Source organism: Thunnus albacares, chromosome 11 (assembly GCF_914725855.1).
Source record: "Thunnus albacares chromosome 11, fThuAlb1.1, whole genome shotgun sequence".
In the NCBI taxonomy this organism is placed as follows: Eukaryota; Metazoa; Chordata; class Actinopteri; order Scombriformes; family Scombridae; genus Thunnus; species Thunnus albacares.
In genome coordinates, this window is record NC_058116.1 from 2,303,022 (window position 1) to 2,327,500 (window position 24,479).

Here is a 24,479-nt window from a genome sequence, read left to right on the forward strand (position 1 = left end):
TGAGGTCCTGGGTAAGGTTAGGGATAATGTGAAAATTGTTAGGTTAAGGTTAGGGGTTAGGGATGAATGGTTTATGGTAAAGGTTTGGTTTGGGTTAGAGTTAGGGTTCAATGTTCTCATTGGGGTTCTATTATGCTGACCTACAGACATGGACTCCGGGTGTTCCTTAAGGGGTTCCAATACCTTGGGACTCAAGGTATTAAAATGTAATTTTTTAATACTTATTTTTTAATAGAATTTTTATTATTTGTTAGTGTATCAAAAGTGAATTACAAAAACAGGTTGAAAGGTAAAGTGAAAATTAACACATCACACACAAAATAAAAGCAAAAAAAATTATCTGGAGTATAGTGTAGGTTGAAGTGTCCAGTGTGATGACAGGCTCAGGGGGAAGGAATGAGACTGTACATATAAAATAAATTGGATATTTATAAGGAAGGTAGGTATGATCAGTAGATGTAGGAATAATTGTGTAGATGTGAGACAGATAATTATTTAAGATGATAACCTGTGAGTGGTTGGGTTAAACAGATCATTGAATACAGAACAACAATAGGACATGGCAGGCCAGTTAATGTTAATCAATTTAATATTTCTATTATTTGCAGGTTGGTGACTTGTCTGGAAGGAATCTAGGAAGCAGCAACAGGACACAGTCAACAATAAGGTAAGGTGTACTACAAGTAGAACACATCCCATGGTGGCTGAAGTTAACAGTTCCATATACAGACTGAAGGAAGGTGGTTAAGTCTGGGGTAGAGTCAGGTGGGGGTAGGTGATAGGTAGGCAAAGGTTAGGCAGAGGTAGGAAGTGGTTGGGGTTGGGGTTGCTGTGATGGTTGTACCCAGTCTCTCATGCAAGTAGTGCATGTGATAGTAGACCACGCTACTGGTTTTGAGGGAAAATGAACCTAGTGTGGGGTGAGCAGCCCCGGTGTATGGGTTAGTAATGAATTTTCTGTTTTATAGTATGTGTCGTGGTGTGGCTGTGTTGGTTGTACATGTTGTGTGAAGGCAGATCGTACCAGTATGTCTTTTAGGTTCTTGTTCTTTCTGAGTGTCGAAATTACTCTGTGATTCTGGAGGGGTAGGTGTTCTGCCTGTATGTTTTGGAAGTTCTGTTTAATGGTTCAATGATATGCTGTGATCCTGTAGGAGTGGTGGGACTGGTGTTATTGGAGTGAGTGGGAGTGAGGAAGGCCAAGGTGTTGTGGTCCTGATTAATCTTTTGGAGTAACCTCTCTGTCTGAGGGTTTTGAAGAGAACTGTGACCGTGTTGTAGGATGCGTTATTGCAGTCTGAAACTATTGGACGACCAGGAGGAACCTCAAAGGGGGTGGTCCAGGCATGGAGGTCTTTGTGGATTTTGGGTAATAGATAGAACTGACAGGGATGTGGGTTATCCAGTCCAAATATGAACTCTCTCTGTTTGGCTGTGATTAACTTGTTGTGATACAGAGATTAATAGTGATGAATTTTGGAACCTTTATCAGCTGGTTTGATTATTATATTGGGTTGCTTTTCTAATTGAATTAAGGCGTTGCATTCAGCTTTTGACAAATTGTCCAGAGCATCTGCCAGGAGTTTATGTATACGTAGGGCCCACCTGTCTAACTTAATTAGTGTTTGTATCTTCATGTGCAGTTGGGGCATTTTAGGTTCCCACTTGAATGGTTATGTGAAATGGGTGTGATCAAACTGGTTATGAGAATGAAAGTGGTTTATGAGCTTGATTCATCTATGGTAACAATAGATGGGGGGTAGTTGTGAAGGTGTAGTGGGTTGAGGTGTGTCTGTTGGTGGTTGGGGGATGTGTCCCAATGCTCATTCCGGTGGTTGGGTATCAAAGGTATCATGAGGGTTTTGGTGTGAGGAGGCAGTGAGAGACTTGGGGGACTCTCCCAATGGTTGTTGGGATGCCTGGGTATGTAGAAGGTGGGGATGGGGAAGTGGGGCCGTCGGTGATGTATGTGTGCCTTTGTGTTCCTGTTGTTCATGGAGGGTGAGCTGCTCTGACAAGGTGCTACGTGAGCCTAGGTATAATGAGAACTCATAGGATGCCTGGAATCTAGGTAGGGGTGGAAACAATAGACTGTATAAAAATATGGACGTAGTTACCGTGACATCACCCGTTGGTTTCTGAAGAGTGGCTTTGAAGCTCAAAGTGAGCCACTCCAGCCGTCGCCATCTTGTCAGTGCATGATGCTGCCTAACTTCCAGCCAATCAAAAATGGGCAAAGAGGCGGGCAAGCCACCTAGCGGCTGGCGGACCTGTCACTCAAAGCAGCCATGTCCTTCATTATGCATAACTTTATGGCTTAATAAAATTTAAACGGGTGAGTTATAAAAAAATTCACCCCCCGTACAGTTGTCATGAAGGGAAAAATTAGCTATAGAGATCAAAATCGTTTTTTTGTACCAGGCTGTAAACATGTTTATTTCTGCTGTAAAGTTGGACATTTTAACATGGGGGTCTATGAGGAATGACTCGCTTTTGGAGCTAGCCTCAAGTGGCCATTCAAGGAACTGCAGTTTTTGGTACTTCCGCTTTGGCTTCATTTTACAGCCCCAGAGGTCGCCGCTTGGTGGAAACTGATCCTCCATCTTGGCTCTATCAACAGGAAGCAGAGGGTTGTCCCGTAGGAGGAGGGGGAGGAGAGTATCTGCAGGGTTTTCCCTGCCTGTCTAACTCAAAGGCCTTTGTATTACCGGCCACTGCCTTGACGAAATGAAAAAGGCAGGACTCAATTGCGAGGGCGGTGCAGCACTCGGACAGTCAACAGTGTGCACATGCTAGAGTTACCTTGTAGTTCATCTTCAAAAGATGCATCAGTTTCAAGCATTTTTCGATTTAATGACTAAATAATTACCTTTGTGAGATAAATATGTAATATATTGTGATTTTTCTACACCGTCACTCAGAGACTAACGTTAGCAGAGCAGCAAACTCCAGCAGTAACAAACAAGACCAGCTGACCAACACACACTGCAACATTTAACAACGTAAACCAAGTCTGAGGTGAAGACAATAAATCTGTTTCACCTCAAAAACCATGTGCCTATTCAGTGTCTTAGACAGCAATGGCTTTCCCCGGAGCTAATGTGTGTGAAGATATGGCTGTGTCAATGATGTGTTTATGGTGTACTGACTGTAGAAGTTTGAAGTAATGCCTGCTGATCTGCCTGGTTTCAGGGTCCGGTGGGTGGGTGGGTGGTTGCATGAGTGGGTGGATACGGTGTGTGTCTTTGTGTAGGGGCCTTGCTTGTGTGGAATTTCCATTGTGTGTCCTGTTTGGTGGATGTGTGGTGAGTGTCATGAGTGGTTGTGGGGTGTAGTCGTGTGTGTGTTTTATGTAGTGTTCTATGAAGAAAGTTTTTTCTTAGCATTGGGCAGTGAACTTTTAGATACAACTTGGACAGAAAAGTGACGATGAACAAACAGACTGCAGATCACCTTTCATCTAACTGTGTGTGTGTGTGTGTGCGTGTGTGTGTGTGTGTGTGTGTGTGTGTGCGTGCATGTGTGCATGTGTGTGTCATAGTTTCCCAGTGGACAAACCACAGTGACATCACCAGTTGTGGTGTTACTACACAGCACCTCCATGACAACCAGAAAACAGATGGAAAGGAGGGTAGACCATTTGCAAACCTGTCTTTTTCACCTATCTAACTCTATGGGTGTTTTCCATTTTGGCTAACATGACTACTCACTCACGTCTCTTCCTCAAGTCATAGCGGCTCCCAGTGAGGATGCGAGAAAGAGATGCGAGGATGGAGTTGTATTTACCAAACGGGACATTCTTGCTCTCTGTAGCATAATTTTTAGGAGCCAGCAATTACTTGTGATATACAACTGACAAATGTGTAGAAATAATCATCAACACCGTTTATAAATTTATTGTGGTGTCAGGGTGTCATAGAATGTGACTGATAGAAACAGCACTTATAGATTTATTTATTATAAAAATGTTTTTAAGATATATTAATGATTCAGATTGAGCACACATATAATAGCTTTTATTGTATGAATAAACATGAAAAATGTTCACGAACGTTCAAGATTCACGTTAAAAGGGGTGTTGGAGTCCGGTAAAAAAACCTTCCACATAGTATATACTTGTGGTCTCTCCTCTGAGACACATTTCAGGGATTGGAACATCATTGGCTGAAGGAAGGGAGGAAGCATAATTAGCTGAATGGAAAGCACCCTATGTGTCCTCCAAGGTGTCTTCAGGTTTCAGCCTCCTGCAGCTCTTCAGATTCACTGCAGCCTGAACATGAATGAATGTGATCTCATCAGACTGGCTGTTGTTAGTGCCATTGTGATGTTTGAATTTTAATGACTTTAAGGATTTAAAACAGCATCTCAGCAGGAAAATTGTGTTTGTTTTCATAACTAGCATGAATAATTTCAGTAAGAGTGAAACTGATGTTGAGCAGTCTGTTTTCTGTGTTTGTTGTATTGTCTGTATTTGCAGTGCATTTTGTTATGCCGCATAGCCTATGTGATGTCAAATTGGTGAATATGTTATCTCCATTTGATTGAGTTTTGTTGCAGTGCATTTAGCTCTCTGAGTGACCATAGATATTACCATCCACATAACACAAATTAGCGGAATACATCAATATTGAATTTAATCAAGATTGGTTTCTGCATGATAATGTTTCACAGGCATCAAACAGTATATCATTACATCAATAAACTGCACCGTTGATAAAAAAAATTATACAGAATGTGGATGTTTCTATCTAATTGCTGGCATCTTTAGTAGTTTTCTCTGTGACATGCTTAATTATAGGTTAGAATCACCATTTAACAACAATGAAGCAGTTTTTGCTTTGGAAGGAAAATGTGAGGTGTATGAAGAGTGAGCCAGGAAAATGAACCATCTGTTTAAGTATTTTGCCCTGAATTCAGCCTGGCAGGTATTTCTTCCTCCCAACAAGCTCAATTAAACCAATGATAAGTTAGTGGTTTCAGGTCAGAGCTGCTCCTGTTATGATTTTCAGTTTAGAAATGGTTTGCTCAGATTGAGCCTGCTGGAGGTCATATACAGCCTGTGAGAAGAAGTTCTGTCTTAGAAGCCATCTTGAAGAAAAACAAAGCACCAGAGATCAACCAGGGAAAGTCAAGGTTTAATTTTATTTGACCTGGATTTCTGTTGTCGGTTCTGAAAAAAATGTACCTTATGAGAAAAAATAGAAATTATTGGTCTAATTTAAATATATATATTTTTTTAAATATATCAGAAACAAAGCTGCACATTAAGGCGATGTTTTGAATTTCTTTGAGTTTCCTTTTGATTGTAGGATCTCATATTCCTGCGGGATGAATATACAAACATCAAATTGTATCTAGTAGTTAGTTTCAGCCTCGCTGCTGCTGCAGGTCACTGCTCTGTATTGTGTGTGTGTGTGTGTGTGTGTGCGTGTGTGTTTGACCACTGTTATTACCAGCTACTGGCCTCAGGGTGAGAGACAGCCACTCTAAGACCTCTCTCTCTGTCTTTTCACATCTCCATTAGTTTCTTTGTCCCGTCGTCCCCTCAGGTTAGTGTGTGTGCGTGTGTGTATATGTGTGTGTGTGTGTGTATGTTGTGCACAGTCTCTCTTAGGGAACAGGGACATACATTAGTGCTCCCCCCACACAAACCCACCCCAACTACCAGGATTCAGAGCTTTTGACCAATCAGCTTCTTGTTTGTCCACACGCTGACATACAAACAGCTAGATAAGATTAGATAAGATGTCTAATGGGGAAAACCTTGTATCTCCAGGTTTAGTGATTTCCCATTTTGTCAGATAAGTTGAAGGGTAACACGCCTCTATGGGCTGAAATAAAACTTCAGACCAGAACAATGGCTCATACAAGCCTTTCATACCCCACTGAACAATAAAATGCACTGCAGTTGCCTTTTAATTCCTGAAAAGCTGACATACATAGCAGTCAAATAGTATTCATTATAGTACATTATGTTGAGTGAAGCTTGCAATGGTTAATTTTTTTTTATAAAGGCATGTTTTTTCTTGCTGTAACATAGGTCTTCTCTGTTATGAGATTTCTTGTTATTGCGTTCCATTCCTAAAAGAAAAAATCAGTTGCCAAAAGTGAGAAATTGATATTCTATATTTTTATCATCTCACACTCTTCCTGTCAGCACATTGTCGTGGAAATTTTTCATCGTTGCTCAAGAACCACACAGAGACATAATGAAAGCATTAAACTTTGTTACTTGCTGAAACAGTTGTACACACTGTACAATCCATTACACAATCAGTAACAATTATACAAATGTCCAAATACAAAAACACAAAACAAAAATACAATTATCTTGTATTTTTGGAAAGAAAGCATGTGATTCAGCTGGCCCTTTCTCTAAAGCTTGTGAACACAAACCAGACAGCTTTATACCTCTCCAAGTAAGTTAAAAACAGTCAGGTCCCTAAATGGACACTTCCACAAACTGTTACATCTTCTTACAAGCAAGTGTGGTCATGGATGATCCCACAGAGACCTCATGGTCAATCAATAACTTCAAACAAGGACATCCTTCAAATTTAGCTTGTTTAGGTACCTCATGAGCCAGACAGTTTCTAAGACAATAGGCTTAAGGCAATGATACATCTAGCTAACCCCAGAGGATAAACAACCAACCCTCAGATAGAAACAAGGTCAAGAGTTCAACTAGCCTAGGTTTAGGAGTAGCTCAGTGTCACAATGACATTACATTACATCACATTGAAGTGATTGACCCCTTAGTTTGAAAACAACATTTGTAACTACAGTGCTGCTTGAAAGTTTGTGAACCCTTTAGAATTTTCTGTATTTCTGCATAAATATGACCTAAAACGTGATCAGATATTTACACAAGGTCTAAAACTAGATAAAGTGAACCCAATTAAACTGACTTGACTTACTTGACTTAATCCTCTTTACCCCGTTGAGAGGCATAGGGCGTCTACCAGAGCTCTCCATCTCACTCTCTTCTGGGCCCGGGCCTTTGCTTCTTGCCAGCTCACTCCGATGTTCTTCAGGTCTTGGAGTGTGGAACGTCTCCAGGTGTTTCTCGACCTACCGGCTTTCCTCTTCCCCTGCAGGTTGGAATCCAGGGCCTGTCTAGTGATGTTGTTTGAGTCCTTCCTCAGGGTATGCCCTATCCAGTTCCACTTTCTCCTTTTGATGGTGGTAGCTATGCTTTCCTGGTTTGTTATCCTCCACAGCTCCTCATTTGTGGTTTTGGTGGGCCACCACAGCTTGAGGATGTAGCGCAGGCATTTGTTAACAAACACTTGGATCTTGCTTGTGAGGCCCTCGGTAGTCTTCCACGTTTCGGAGCCATAGAGCAGGATAGTCTTCACATTGGTAGTGAAGATCCGTAGCTTGGTGTTGTTGGAGAGTTGTTTGGACAACCAGATTGGCCTGAGTATCTTGAATGATACCTGTGCTTTGCTGATGCTTGCCTCAATGTCCCTGTCTGCTCCTCCATCCTTGCTGATGTTACTCCCCAGGTAGGTAAAATGCTCCACGTCCTCTATGGCCTCTCCCCTGAGTGTGATTGGATCATGTGTTTTCAGATTTACCCTCATGGTCTTGGTTTTTCCGGTGTTGATCTAGAGTCCAAGCTGGTCACTATTAGTCTGTAGCCTATCTGTCTTCTGTTGCATGTGTGTATGGTTTTCAGAGACTAGTGCAAAGTCATCTGCAAAATCAAGGTCCTCGAGCTGTGTAAACAGGGTCCACTGGATTCCTGTCCGTTGATTTTCAGTTGTTCTTCTCATGATCCCGTCAATGGCAATGAGGAAAATCAGAGGAGAAAGAGGACAACCCTGCCTCACCCGTGTTGTGATGGCAAAGGTGTCTGACAGTTTCCCCTTGCAGATCACCCAGCCATTGAAATCCTGGTACATGTTCTTTATTAAGTTGATGATCTTAGAGGGTAGGCCATAGTGACCCAAGAGCTTCCAGAGCACTTGCCTATCTAAGCTGTCAAAGGCTTTTTCAATTAAACAAATGAGACAAAAAACATTTTCATTTATTTATTGAGGAAAATTATCCAATCTAACATATTTGTGTGAGGCAAAAGTATGTGAATCCTTGCTTTCAGTAACTGGTGTGACCCCCTTTTGTAGCAATAACTTCAACCAAACGTTTCCAGTAACTGTTTATCAGACCTGTACATCAGCTTGGAATTTTAACCCATTTCTCCTTACAGAACAGTCTCAACTCAGGGATGTTGGTGGGCTTCTTTGCATGAACCGCCTGCTTCAGGTCCTTCCACAGCATTTCTATAGGATTTAGGTCAGGACTTTGACTTGTCCATTCCAAAACATTAACTTTCTTCTGCCCTAACCATTCTTTGGTAGAGCAACTTGTGTGTTTAGTGTCGTTGTCTTACTGCATGACCCACTTGCTGTTGAGCTTCAATTCATGGATGGATATCTTGACATTTTCCTGTAGAATTTGCTGGTACAGAACTCATAGCTCCTTCATTGATTGCAAGCTGTCCTGGTCCAGAGGCAGCAAAGCAGCCCAAACCATGATACTACCACCACCATGTTTCACAGATGGGTTAAGGTTCTTATGCTGGAGTACAGTGTTTGCTCATCGCCAAACATAACGCTTCGCATTAAAGCCTAAAAGTTTGATTTTGGTCTCATCCATCCACAGAACATCGTTCCAATCGCCTTCTGGCTTATCCACGTGGTCTTGAGTGAATCGTAGATAGCAGTAATGTTCTTTTTGGAGAGAAGTGGCTTTCTCCTTGCAACGCTGCCATGCATACCATTGATGTTCAATGCTCTACTGATGGTGGACTCATGAACATTGACTGTAGCCACTGCAAGAGAGGCCTTTAGTTTCCTAAATATTACCCTGGGGTCTCTGGTGGCCTCCCGGAGTATTACATGCCTGCTCTTGGTGTGATCACTGTTGTTCGACCACTCCTGGTGAGGGTAGCAATGGTGTTGGATGTCTACACGATCTGCCTGACAGATCGACAGGTGGAGTCCAAACTCTTGAAATGGTTTTGTAAGCCTTTCCAGGTGGTGAGCATCAACAACTCTTCTTTTAAGTCCTCAGAAATATCCTTTGTTTGAGCCATGACACACTTCCACAAACCTGTGTTGTGAAGCTCAGACTTTGATAGTGAAGACCCAGATTCCTCTTCTTTAAATAAGGCAGGGCCTCCCAGACTCACACTTGATTCTCATCCCATTGATTGAAACACCCCACTCTAATTTCCCCTTCAAATTAATTGACAATCCCAGAGGTTCACATACTTTTGCCACACACAAATATGTAACATTGGATCATTTTCCTCAATAAATAAATGAACAAGTGTAAAGTTTTTGTCTCATTTGTTTAACTGATGTCTCTTTAGCTAGTTTTAGGAATGGAAATCTGCTCAGGTTTTAGGTCATATTTATGTAGAAATAGAGCAAATTCTAAAGGGTTCACAAACTTTCAAGCAGCACTGTATATAATATATACAAGAAATCCATCAAATTAATCACTATTTAAATCTCTCTCATGGCATCCACCAGCAGGTGTGACGTTGGGTGTATATTTGCATATAGCTAGTCAACCCTAAACTGCGTGTGCTTTCATCAGCGTAACTGTGAGACTGCTATACACAGACACACTGTAAACTACAGCAAATGCTAGCTTGCTAGCATTGTGCTTTTTGTTTGCAAGAATCTTTAAGTTTTAGGGAAAGTGAACTTGCCAACATCATTAGCCATGCTTGACAGCTAATTAGCCAGTCGGCTGTACCAGATTAAACAGCTAAAAATCTGCCAACAAACACCACAGTAGCCCAGTTTAGATGCTGAATTGTGTGCGTTCTGGTCAGGCTCAACAAGGAACATAATATGTAGCTGCCGTTGTGTGAGCCTTACTTTTTGTGACCAAAGCTAGCTATAGGAAGTTGAGCAATTAAATCTAGATGTAGTTGGGCTTACCTCAAAGAGCTCTGGACTGGGTGGCACCAGCTATTCGTAAATCATAAATCTACTGCTAAGTTTGTGTGTAAAGTTCTTCCTAAGTTTGTAGAAACAGCTTCTTACAAACTAGTCATTGATTAAATCTGGTTGCACTGTTAAAACCAAAAAGGAAAATGTCTGAAAGAAGTCAACAGGAAGTCATTGTAGCATCACAAGTTGTAGCATAACTTCCAAAAATAACAGATTTAGGGGCCAAAAGAAATTAAACATAACACTTAGGTATGACTTTGTTGTATTCATATACTGTCTGCATACATGGACAATATGTGTTTCAGTTAAGCTAGAGGATAATATCAGTTTAGAATCAGCGGGAAATATTGGATTATGCTAACCGAGGTGAAGGTATTAGGTAATTTAGCCTGGCATAATGTTTTGTAATCTAAGGTTTAAAATACAATTGCTACACAAAAACTAGTTTGCATAAATCTCCACGCAGAAATAATTATAAGTTTGAACATACAAACAGCTATAACAGGGTTGCCAACTTTGGGTACCTGGCTGGAGTGAGTTTTGATGCCATGGGCTATGCGCACTTATTCATGTGCACACATCTGGACTCAATTCACCATCAGGGTTTAAAAGAATAAACAGTTTGCACATATGATGAGAATGGGAGCTTAGGTCTAAGATTTAAGGATATAGCCTGACTACACCACCCCGGGAATTCACAATATTAGACATACACTAACCCAATAAAGGGCAGACAGGTTTGTTCATTGATTAAAGTCAAAGACATGTTGTTTCCAATATCAAAACCATAATGTTTTATTGAATGTTCACCAGTTAAAAAGGCAATAACAAGGGTTTATACACACACATGCACTCACTCACTCATGACCACACTCACTTAGCCAAATACATGAACACATACATACGCACACACACACAGCCAAATATATACATGAACACTCACTCACTCACTCAGCCAAATACTGTATACATCGGTGTTCTTCACTATTTTTTTCATGGTACCACATTGGCAGGACGGAGAGCCAGACTAACCATGAAGTAAATCTGCCTACTAATTTATCATCCCACCACATACAATAATGTAGCCAAGACAATCTGAATCAAAAAATAGGTTTACCTTAATATGGGGATGAGCAAAGGCATACATTTCCTTGACTTTCTTCATGTTATATTTGTGGTGTGTTGTTACAATCCTTGTGAATTATGTGTATTGGTTGCATTATCATAATTAGGGATGGGTATCATTAGGATTTTATCAATAATGCTACTGTTACTGATGCCCCTTATTGGTCTGGTATTAGCCTAACTAGCGTGCTGTGGTTGTGTAAAAATGCTGGCAGTAGATGGGACACTGCAGGCAAAGCAGTTGAAAATATCACTTTTCTACAAATTGCTTGTTGAACAGGTGGTTTGATAAAGTACTTGACTTACTTACTGGACTTTTTACTTGTAAAGGTTCTGTTGTGAGCGTTATTGTCATCGACTCAAGTAAAACATTATCTTTCACTTGACCTGGTTCACTCATACCTGTCAACACTGGGCTTTGAAAATAAGGGAGATTTTCTGGGACCCCACCTGACCGTAATTTTTACATTATAAAAAGGGTTTTCTCTCTCCGCTCCAGAGATCTAATCAGCAGGTGCCTGAACTGCTTGCCCTGCTTTAATTGAATGGACAGTTGATGTTTTCTTTTGTGGCTTCTTGGGTGCACTTATGTTTAACAAACCTATCATGGTTAACATCATTTTTCCCACCATGACTGACAAAAAAAATCTATTTACTGAGGTAAACAACCTTTTAACAGCATAAGAAAACATCATGTTAATAGAGTTGTTGTGTAGTGCTAGTGCCTGTATTAAAAGCTTTGTAAGTCCTTTTATAGCAGGTTTCAATCTTGTTTTTGACTTTTGTTAGTGGGGATGCCCTTTAGTTTACATTTGGATAACAGATTGTACCTTTAAAAACATTTACCAGAACAGTAATTCATCTAGATACAGGTGTAAGTTCCTTACCAGTTTTCTTGCTTTGAATTTGTTCATGTCTCTCCATCAGCTGACACCTGGGCTGCTTCTATGTGTTTCTCTTTCATCCTTAAACTTTTTCTTTCAATCTCGAATCAGTTCTTTACTTTCTCCTTGTTTGTAATGGTGTCTTTCAACATCATTACATCCTGCAATTCTTCCTTGATTTTTGGTGTAAGAAATGTTTTGGTGTAAGAATTGTTTGGGCAGCATGAGAGCATGAGACTGAAGGTGAATGCGTGTGTCACATGTCAGAAGCATGAAAGTTTGCAACCCAGAGCTAGAACCAAACTCTGCTGGTGTGGACATATATTCACAAACCTCCAGCTGAGCACTGCTCTGTTAGAGCTCTCCATGGAGAATAAAATGGGCTCCTCTATGCTACAATTACCCAGTTAGGTAGCTATTTAGGTTAATGTCCTAAGGACTAGTTGTCTAGGTCGGCCTCTGCTGCAGGCCCAAAGATCAAATAAAAGAAACACATGCTAACACAGGCAGAGCAGTTCCTTCATACAGTATATGTGTTTCTGTAATTTAACACCATGTATGGTATTTACTGACACAAAATATGCTAGCATGCAAACATATTAGCCACAGTGTTATTGAGAGAAGTCATGTAGAATGACTACGTTGTGGCACAATCTGAGATCTGGAGTGGCTGCCTCAGTGATGCAGAGAGTGATGATCCACTATAGTTCACAATATACTGAGTTTTAAGACATGGAGATGAGGCTGAAACCCAGTGAAGTAGTCCTTTACACTCTATTGAGTCTCTTTCCAGTCTTTAAAGATGGAAGCATTTATTTCTTCAGGTAGCAGTGGAAGCACTGACCTGCTTTTATCAGACACTGAAGGAAATATTTCTGCTTTTCCTCTTCAATCAGGAATCACATTGTTGCTTTACTGCTGTTTGTGTGTGTGTGTGCACGCGTGCACGTGTATGTGTCTGTGTGTGTGGGATTATAACCCACAGCTGGCCTCTCTGATTACTGACTGCTTGGTCAGCCTGGATTAGACTCACACACACGCACACACTCTCACACACACATTATGGCAGAAAAGGTAAATACACATTTCATATCATTTTGATGCTGAATGCTCAGTTCACTGACTTGCTCTTTCTTTGTCTGCATCTTACCCTATGTGTGAGTGAGCATGTGTGTGTATGTATGTATTTACCTGGATATGTGTGTGTGTGTGTGTGTGTGTAATTCTCAGCTAAATAGAACAGATATATTTAATCCTTCCCTTGCTAAAGCTGATGTCAGCATCAACTGACTCTGTGTGTGTGTGTGTGTGTGTGTGTGTGTGTGTGTGTGTGTGTGTGTGTGTGTGTGTGTGTGTGTGTGTGTGTGTGTGTGTGTGTGTATGTGTGTGCGCACATTTTGTAGCTAATTCATCACAGTGGCAGATTAACCAGCTGTCTGCAGAACATAAAGTCGACTACTAACAACCAGCTGGATGTGAGAGAGACAGGAAGTGTGAAAGCAGCGCAGTCTCCTGGATAACAGAGCCATACTATAGCTTTATTTTATGATCATCAGATACAAATGTTTCACCCTCTATGCTGACAAATCACATTTTTCCCTTAGTTTTGTAATAGGAACGACTCAGCACTACAACATAATCTTATGCTGCGTCCATGTCATATCAGAGTTACTGTAGTTACCAGTTTTTCTTGAAAGTTTATATATCCGACTGGGAGCTTAATAATAAGGAAATGTCTGAAAACCAAAGAAATATGGTCCACCACTTCGATTCAGACTGAAATATCTCAACAGCAATAGAGGGACAAAGTGAAACAGGAACTTTCAGGTTCTGTTCCAGAAAAGAGAAAACCTCATCTAAAATTCCACTGACATTTGTATTAATGTAAATAACAAAAAATACAGCCTTGGAACATAACCTTTCACAACAGTATGTTGTGTGGCTCACTTCATACGTTTAGATAAGGACAGTAATTAAAAAAAAAATCTAATATTGTTGTTAATTCAGTAATTCAGCTAGTCAGCTACTTGAGACATGGGAGTCACTGTCTAATGCTTGATTGTCTTGTCTCACTTGTAAGTCACTTTAGATAAAAGTGTCTGCCACATGACAAAATCTAAATGTAAGTTTTTGTTTTTAACAACGTTTAAAGGTAGAGTCAGCGACTCTAATTCAATAAACTTTTTGTCAAATTCAGTGAATATCTCCTCACAGTCCTCTAGCTGTCTGTTCTGTTTGTATGCTGAAAAAAAATCCGGTGTTAATACACAGCACTGGCTCTGTAAAAGGGCATGTAAACACATTGGCTCAGAGTGAGCCGCACAACACTATTCCAGCCAATCAGCAGGGGGCATTTGTGCTCATGCACAGGACAGGGGGAAGTCATCAGAGCAGCTGTCTGTGTGAGGACATGACAGTCTCCCGTCTCCAGCCCCTGTTGGATGGTGGGGGGAGGGCTGGTGAACTGGAGAGAGAGAGGCTGTGGCCAGTTCACATAAAAAGTGTTCTCTCATGGAACAGATACGCTTCCATTTTATGACATGTACCAATCCACACTGAATCAGAGACCCCCTTGTGTTTTCTCATGCTCGGAGTCTGTTTCTGTGGTATTTAGTGAAGTGTAATCTGAGCAGGCAGCTGTTTAAATCACACAAATATCCCGCTGTATATGTTTTCAATCAATAAATACAAACACTGTTGATTTCTTCCCATTGAGCCGACATGAAAACTATTTTATTGCTATGTATATAGTTTGTATAATACTTTATCATATTTAACTACTTTATTTTATTCTCTATTTATTCAGTTTTATCCAAGCTGCTACGCTGAGGATTGCTGCCAAACTGTATTTCATTGTGTATTAATACAATAACAATAAAGAATCTATCTATCTATCTGTTTTGGTTCAGTAAATGTCTGCTGTCAGTCAGCCTGGTGAAGGCAGTTTGTCCTCTCAGCTCTCCAGGAGCTGCAGCTGACAGACGGCTGCTTCTGTGGACACAGACGCTGAACGCAGGTTGAGTGAGAAGTGTGGAGGCCACAGAGAGGAGGAGAGTATGGACCGACTGTTGTGCACACATGAGACGAAATTTTATTTCCGCTCATGATAAAGTGTGAGAGGAACAGAAGTCACTCTACAGCTGACACATTGCTCTGGATTCAGCTATATTTCTCTTTTAGTTGTTGCCTTGGTAATGCACGTCCATGACTTTGGGGGATGGAGCTTCAGAAGGAACGTGAAGGGAGGAGTGTATTTGTTTAGGTGTTTAGTTAGTTCAAATATCAACAATCTTACTCCAGAGTGACTGAATCTACCTTTAATGAATACCATTTCCCACAAACCTAAGGAAAAAATGAGAGCTCTATGCGTATATGTTTTCTTTTTTGTGGTATGTCATATGTCGTAAGCCATGAAGCTATATTGTGTATGGCTGGGAGTTATCATGGAGAGTCAGTTCCATCACCATCTCCAGTCAAAGGATCCTATAAGGTTGTCTTGCATGTAGCAGTAGCATCGCTTGAGCAACCTGGGCTGGCACAGTCTGCAGCAATGGGTAGCTGCTCTTCACCAGTATTAGCAATGCTAACACTAGTGCAAGCCCAAGCAGCGGTTTCTTGCTGTTCTTCAGTAATGTTAAGCTCTGTCACACATAGTTTAAGGTAAATTACTGGGATAACCTTTCAGTCTCCACTAGTGATTTCCACAATTCATACATGCAGCTACATTCAGGAACATTTCCATCTTGTGCCTTTTCACACATGCCATGGCGATGCCGGAATAGATGGGACAAGGGACAGTCCACCAGATGGCGATAATGCAACACTTATGGATGCCAACTGCCATAAATTGGCAAGGCAACCATAAGCAAGTTTCAGATTCAAATACATCATCAGCGGATTCGTGTGACTGGTTCGCTCGCTCCATGTGAAAGCGTCTTTCGTCAGATGGACGTAACCCTTTACGTGCTTGTCCCTGCAATGTTACTGCTTTCATTCACAACACAGCTGTACTTACATTTTCCCTGAAATGTTATTAGGTCTTGAGGTGGGAAATTAGCAGTTCACATTTCCCTGAATAGCAATCCCTGCTCTCATTCACACATGACCCCATGCAGGAAATGTTCCAGAACATTTCAGGGAAAGACTGCATGTGTGAAAGGGACTTTAATGTCATCAGTAGCTGCTGTGAAAAAGGTTGTTACCTATGGCAGTTTTGTTAAAAACTTTCTGCTTTCCTCCCTTTTTCTCCTTTTTTCAGCATCGCTGAGGTAGCTTTGCTCATTTTTCAAAAGTCTGTACATCATGCCGAGCCATTTGTTTACATGAGTTGGCTACTGTTGTCCTGGATCATTTCCGCAGATGTGCAGTAAAATCGTGGAATAGCCATATGTAGTGGGGATTGAGGGCGGGCCCCTGAGATATGAATTAATCTTTCTGATACCATTTTAGCGTATGGATTTTTAGAAAGACATAATTAATTAGGGAAAAGTAAAAAAAAACAAACTTAACCATAAGTTTATGAGGTGTTTTATGGGGCCCTTGTTAGCTTGGGGCTTATGGTAATTGCCGACCTTTGCCTAATGGTAAGTCCACCTCTGTGGAGGTCATAGCAATCAAGCTAACTGAACATGAAAAAATGAGTGTGTCCTCTTTGAGGTCATGTGACTTGGCAGAGCTGATAGGACAACAGATGGACACAGCCATGGACTGACATACAGACACACACACATAAACACACACACACACACACACACACACACACACATACACACACACACACACACACACACACACACACAGTACACTGGATACACACACATATGTCATCTTTCCTATCTCCTCTTACTCATTACTTTATCACTCTCCCTGTGAGCATTTGATGCTTCACACTCTGCATCCAGTGTCATTCAGGCCTCACTCCCGTCTGTCTGCCTGTCTGTCCTTCAGTGAGTGTCTCCTTTTAGATCATTTCTTTTTCTTGTGGATGTTCAGTGTCACCTTTACACTTGCACTTCATGCAGTGCTTCTGTGTTGGATCACTGATGCTTTATATCATTTGCCTCACACTGGAGTGGTTTCAGTGTTCTGTAGTGATTTCTTCTATGGGCAGATATGGTGTCTTTTAGCTGTACTACTACTACTATTACTGTACTTTCACTCTGCAAGTGAATCCACTGCAGGTCTTTAGATCTATTGGACCTCAATGCCTCTTTTGACACGTATTTGTCATTTAATTTTAATTAATGGGTGGCCATTTCAAGTGCTGGTTTTAACTTGTTTTACTGTACTGTAAAACCTATAAATGAATTTAGGGATACCACCATCAGTGATCATCATTTATGTCTGTTTTCTCTTGTTCTTTCTCTTCCTCAGGAATGAAGACTCCTCTCAGCCCCTCTCAGTTCCTGGAGAGTGGGCAGATCTTTGCCTTTGGAGGGGTGTGTCAGGAGCTGATGGACACTCCAACACCCACAGCCATCGGTCTATCTGCCCAGCAGACTCCTTCCCCAGGTGACTAACAATGTTCCAGCACCAATGCTCTGTATTTTGTTGCAAAGTGGGAAGAACTATTTCGGGCAAGTAAAAATCCTGTTCATGTTCTGTACAGACGATGACTCACAGAGCACTTTCACAGCTTAGACAGGCATGAAGCAACAGTACAAAAGATGATCACCTGTATAAAAAAATATCTGGCTCTTTGATAAAAAGTCCAGCCTGTGTACATAAAAACATAAGGTTAGAATTTAATATGATTCCCAAGGTGCATTTCATCTAATTGCAGAGCTTCAAATTCAGCCCTATGATCCACTAATGTAGAAAAACTGAAAATCAAATTCAATCTTCATCTTAAATGAATTCACTTTTGATTCAACAAAAAAGGTTTTCAAATCACAGCCTGATTCACGTCTCTGACTGGCGTCTTCTTTTCCTGCGCAACAGCGGCAGAGGCTCATGGGTATTGTAGTATTTAGAGTCATCTGCCATGCCAAACTGATGGACAGAGATGAAGTTGAAATAATTAAAACTGGAGGCCATAATACAAACCTATAGGATCGCTTCAGTATCCGGGACAGTCCCATGTTTTTATGTTGTAGAACAGTTAGGATATTATTAGAAGAAATTTGAAATGATAATTCAGAATGGGGAAAAATACATCCAGAACAAGCAGCTCCTCCCACTTCACAACTCTATTATCTCCTGTCACTCCAACCCACCTTGTAGTGTTCTCCTACAGTTTGAGAGTAATATGATGATAGTCAGAAGTAGAGAAGACAGAAAATTATTAATTTCTGATTTCTTCCTGTCTGGCATTGCCCTTAAAGTGTGTAATGAGGCTAAATATTTGGGCCATTACATAACTAATGATCTATCAGATGATGAAGGACATTTACAGACAATTACAGACAGTGCCAAAAGTTATACGCACAAGTGAACATGTTACCTCGTCAATTTAGCATGTGTTCAGTAACTGTGAAGACGTCTCTTTTTAAAGCTTTTTGTACCCCACTATATACTGCCCACCTGTGGTGTTGCTGCAGAAAAGGCAGCATACAGAGACTCACAGTGGCTTATAATGACAGTATGAGGCTGCTGCTTAAAGCTCCAAGAAGCTGCAGCACAAGCCAAATGTTAATGTTGGTGTACCTACCTGCTCTGCTGTAATACAAAATCTACATGCAGGTTATCTGATTCTGTTAACAGTATTATTTCAGCTTAAACCAACCGTGAACTGAGTTCCACCAGGTTCTCATCTAAAATGTGGAACCTTTGGCGGTCTAGCCTAAATGCAAATGTCTGATCATTGTGGAATGCCTTTTGTTTTTGTTGTTGTGTTGTTCTCCTACAGTCTAACCCATCCTTGTTGTTTTCTCCTACAACATGACCATCCTTGTAGTTCTCTCCTACTGCCTGACCCATCCTTGTTCTTTTCTCCTACAGTCTGACCTATCATTGTTTTCTCCCAGGTCAGGGTGGGGCCTACTCGCTGTGTGAGGTGTGTAACCTGCAGCTTACCTCTGATGCTCAGGCCCAGCTGCACTACAACGGGCGGTCTCACCTGCGGAGAGTGAGACAGCTCAAGGCTGGAGAAACAGGACAGCAGGCAGCAGGTATATAATGACCACTTTTGTCTGTTGTCTGTCTATTGTGGTTTTCAGCAATTAGCTTACGAGGCAGTTATGATCCACTATTAAAATAGATGTGTACAGAGCTCCTGAAGACTGGAAAAGGTTTTTTATGTTGTGCACCTAAGATAAAGAATAAATAATCCTCCGGGAGTATGGGAGCTCCATAAGAAGCACAATCAACTAAAACACTAGAATGCCTCAATTAGGTAAAAAGAGATGACTAGAAGTAGTAGTAGAAGCAGTAGAGTTCTGCACAGGCCTAAATTGAGACCTGAAAACGTCTCAATCCCAGTGTCCTCTAGACCCAACCCTTCTGAATCCAACTGCTACTGCCAAATTTGAGACCCAAACTTGACCCAAAGCTATAGTTTTTGCTTTATTTCAACCATTACAGGCCATTAGCTGTACCACTTTTTTTTTCAGTCAGGGCGCACAGAAGCTGTATTGTTTTTTCTCATTTGTTATTCATTTTTAACTAGAACTGCCTCATGACTCAACATTTTTCAAAAGATTTTATCCCTGTTTTTACTTCTTTATTTTAATTTTATCAGTACAATCAATGGTCTGCATCAGTCCGGTGGGTGGACTGGATGACCCACCGCATGGAAGTAGCCTATATTCCTCACTGTGTTAAGCTCTTATAATGATATCTTTAACATTTCTCAACAAAAAAGGAAAGTATCCTTGATAACTCAACAATATGATAGGTTAATCAGTTTTAATTATTCCTCTTTTGATTCTGAGATGTGAAGTTTTATTAATCTGTTTTTGATAGCAGTAGGCTAAGGAAGTCCATTCTGTTATGGGTGGACTTGGCACATTCTACTACTCATTTGTTGTCTGGTGTCGGTGGGCTTCATTCCACTTCAAATTGCCACCAGTCAGCTGCAACCCAAATACAAAAGCCACTATCACTGTTAAGAAAAGGCATTTTATAGCCTGTGATTGTAAAATGTGAAGTTTCTCATGAGAGAGCTCTTGACCTCAGCTATCATGTGAGTATAGACAACAACTGGCGGTGCTGTCAAACATGGGTAAAATATGGTTAAAATTAATTTTCACCCACTTAACAACTAGATATTTAAAATCTGATTATACAAATGTGTTTACCACCTCCTTAAACACCTCAGTGTACTCTCAATTTAGTATTTTAACTTCCAGTTCTAGGAAAAACACTAATATTTTTTAAAACTACAATTCCCTAGAGCTGCGCCATGCAGCTTGATATAAATTTAAGTTAAAGATGATTTTAAAAATGGAAAAAACAATGCAGCTCCTGAGTCCCAAATGACAGAAAAAAAGGTGATGCAGGCATGAAAGATACTTCCAACTGAGATACATTAGTTTGAACGTCGCGCTGAGTGTCACGAAAAAAATGGAAAATTCGTCCATGTACATGAAACTATAGATTAAATTTCTTGAATATTTCAGGAACTGCTGTGAAACTGGGTTGACCAGTAGCATTAGCAGGAGCTGTACTAGTAGAACTAGCAGTAGCAGTAGTAGTAACAGCAGTAGTCACAATTAGTTGCTGTTAGCTCCTTTCATGTGTTCTAGGGCTGCAACTAATGATTATTTTCATCATCGATCAATGTGCTGATTATTTCTCGATTATGTGATTAAATGTTTGGTAGATTAAACATTAAAAAAACATTACATATCCTAGAGCATAAGGTGACCTCATTAAATGTTGAATGTTTTGTCCGTCCAAAACCTCAAAATATTCAATTTACTGTGATGTAACACCAAGAAAAGCAGCAAATTCTTACATTTGAGAACCTGAAACCAGCATGTTTGGCATGCAAATCATTGCAGATTAATTTTCATTCGATTGACTAATCGTTGCAGCTCTAATGTGTTCTACTTGCTGTCTTTGATTCTAGCAGGGGGTCAGTCCAGGTCTCTTCCCCAGCCTGTAGGATTAACTCCAACCCCAGGCCTCAGCCCCGGCCTCAGCGCTCTACCCAGCACAAATGCAGGTAGGATCACTACTATTACTACTGCTACTGCAGTAGTACTTATTAAACTTTTTGCGCCTTCTACTAAAAGTTGCACTTAAAGACTACACCTGACACGCACGACCTGCTACCACAAGGTCATAACGAGTCAGTGTTCCTAACCCAAACAAGACAACAGAAGGTCGAGGAAGCTGTCATGGTAACCAGAGGGACATTAGGATCTAAACAGGACATAAAGTCAGACTGTCTGTCTGTCTGCTGAGTGAGAGTGACTTTGGCTCATCCATCATCAACAGCTGCTGCCTCCTGGGAGAGTTCAGAGTTTGTGTGTGCATGTGTGTGTGTGTGTGCGTGTGCACGTGCACGCACGCGTGCACGCGTGCGTGCGTGCGGGCATGTGTGTGTTGGATATCAGATTGACATCTAAATGGATAAAACGACCCTGCATTAACTCAGATCATCACTGCAGTTTTATTCTCAGCCTCTGTGTGGGTTAGCTCCGCCCTAACACCTGTCAGTCATGTTTACAAACTGTCATCTATCTCATAGCTCCATAAAACCCTCTGTTATTCTGACACAGATGTTTACTATGTCTGAATGTTCAGATTCGCTCTCCACTCTTTTCTTCTTGCTTTGCTCTCGTTGTCGTTGTAGTTGTTACTGTGACTTCCAGGGCCTAACTCTTCATACAGTACATCCACATGAATGTCAATAATACATTTTTCATTGTATTGTCTCTGTACTCCAGAATATTGGATTTGAAATGAAACAATAACAATGTTCCCAGATCCAGCACTAGGTGAACAGTGTAGGACTCTTTGCTCTTTTTATACAGAGCAGGAAGACAGTGACATGGCTACAAGTCTAAAACACTGTTCACCCAACATGGATGTAAATTTCCTCGAAATAAGCCTGAAAATTAACACTCTATGCCATAATCATTGTGTCATTTCAAACATGATGCACTGGAGTACAGAGGAAACACAATAAAAATGTGTGAATATTTACAGACTGCGCTGTATGTGGTTTGAGTTATCCAGACTAATACAATGTTAGTCCACTCAAAACACTTTACGGAATTTTAACATGTAATGTTTTTAATATTTATGAAAAGAAAGGAATGGTCCTTAAATCTTCTCTAATGTTATTGGGAGATTAATTTCAGAGTCATCCATGTATAAATGGAATGAAAGGTTGAATATGTGAATGCTCTGGCCCAAAGGAAACATTCAGCGAGAACAAAAAAGGGCCAAAGATGGAGCCCTGAGGAACACTGCATAAATATGACCTGAGTAAGATGTGACATTGATTTAGAATAGCAAATAAATTTCTGTCAAAGAGCTACTAGCATGACGATCTGCTGCTCCATATCCTAGCAGCTGTACCAAAAGTTTTGATTAAAAAATTATTGAGGTGAATCGGGCTACATCGCTTGAGTGGCGATTCTGTCAAGATTTTTTAACCCAATATTTTTTTTATATTTTTGGAATTATACAAATCTCATGTAACAGTTGGCTCAACTCTTACTGTTAAAAACAATTCTTCCTGATACAGCATGGCTAACAAAATAAAGTTAATATATTAATCAATAAAGATAATTTATTGTGTTATCAGTAGCTATTAGGCACATGGATACAGTAATGGAGTGTGCTTGACTGTTCAGTTCCATATTATTCTATGTTAATGCATATGATATTATATATTCAAACAGTGCAGTTTAATGGTCTAAAAGTATTTTAATTATGTTTCATGGTTTGATCATTGCAGCAGGATTCAAAGTACTTTGACCGCCCTCTACTGGTGAAATTACAGTTGAAGCTCTTCACATTGCTTGACCCTCTTTGGTTGTGTGATCAGATGTGGCTGGAACAGTTTCACAGCATCTTCAGCAATTCAGACCCAGTTTTTTTTTAAAGTCAAACTGCTGGTCAACAGAGAGAGAATGTGCTGTGAGATGTAAAGCAGTTAAAGTGGAGCAGACAGCAGCAGGTCATTAAACTGGGACACAGCACTGCTCCGAAACCACACTGACATTTCTCAAAGACATCGTTAACTTTGCCTGCTTTGATTACATTATATTAAGTGCTAGTCCCTTAATCTGTCTTCACAAACTCTGCTGTGATGGCATCTTTATGTGAGTCACCTTTTATTACAGTGTCCAGTTTGTTGTCCTTATTATTCTTTTTTCCTTTATCAAAGACACGATGCAGAACTTCCATTGGAAATCTATTGTTTTAGCCCTGAGTGGAGCTCAGAAAGAGAAAAAGACAACATCACTTGATTAATGTTAGTTAAAATGAAAAAGTTCCAAAACTAACAAAAACAAGAAGAAAAGACACAAGAACACCTAATTACAGTACGTTGGATGATGATGTCAGGAGAGACAGGAAACAGACACGCAAGCCGCTGTAATTACATACTGTGTGTCCATATCAATGTACAGTCTACAGTAACACTGATTAAAGATTAAATCTCTCTCTGCTGGATACACACACACACACCACTCAGTCTGAATGATCATGTCTTTCTCTCCCTCTCTCTCTCTCCCTCTCTCTCTCTCTCTCTTTCGCTCTCTCTCTCTGTCCATTACGTGATGCTCGCTCGACCATGAAAAGCTCTTTGGGCTGAACTCAGCTCCTCCAGGCCAGGCGTGTGTATGTGTGTGTATGTGTGTGTGTGTCAGTGACCTGGCTGACTGAGCAGCCTATCAGCAGTCAGGTCAGATGACATCACAGCAAATACAAACAGTTGTGCTGCAGGGGGACAGTTGACACGATCTGTGAGCTCCTCAATCAATGATGTTCATCTGACACTGTTGGAATCACTTACTGTGTGTGGATTCTTGGGTATTTTTACTAAATAAGTTTGTATAAAAAAAAATCAGCACACTGTCAGTACTTACAGTATTGAATTATGTATTACAGTCATGGAGGAAGTACTCAGATCCTTTACTTAAGTAAAAGTATCAATACAATAGTGTTAAAATACTACATTACATTATATTGACAGTTATGTACCTTTATTTTAGTAAAGGTAAATAAGTACCATTATCTAAATGTTCTTCAAGTATCAAAAGTAAAAGTACTCATTAGGTAGGTCAGTTGTAGCTTTTTTTATCTAAAAACAGAGAGATACAGAAATAGAGCAAAAAGTCTTAACTGGTTAAAACTAAGTCAATCAATAAATGCACCTTCAGAGTGCATAAAAAGAAACACACCAACAGGAGGAAGACAAAAAAAAGGTGAAGTTCATAATGAAAATAATTCTCAGCCAAAATGTTATCTGAAGACTGAGGAGCAGTGAACCGTCTTTATGCAGGATATGAAATGATGAAGACACAGGGCCCACACACAGAATATTGTGTTTCTTCTCATTGACTAGACTTGTACTGTTTGTGTATTCTCAGTAGCAAGC

At 40.4% G+C, this 24,479-nt stretch overlaps 1 protein-coding gene across 1 annotated transcript in view; it reads left to right on the plus strand.

Annotated features, from left to right (window-relative positions):
- Positions 1–24,479, plus strand: part of znf385b (zinc finger protein 385B) — a 70,810-nt gene that overhangs the window by 13,047 nt on the left and 33,284 nt on the right. The window contains exons 2-5 of the mRNA XM_044366192.1: positions 609–667; positions 17,354–17,491; positions 18,946–19,089; positions 20,991–21,086. Coding sequence (XP_044222127.1) covers positions 17,356–17,491; positions 18,946–19,089; positions 20,991–21,086 — 376 coding nt within the window. The 5' untranslated portion in view covers positions 609–667; positions 17,354–17,355. The remainder of the gene's footprint in view (positions 1–608; positions 668–17,353; positions 17,492–18,945; positions 19,090–20,990; positions 21,087–24,479) is intronic.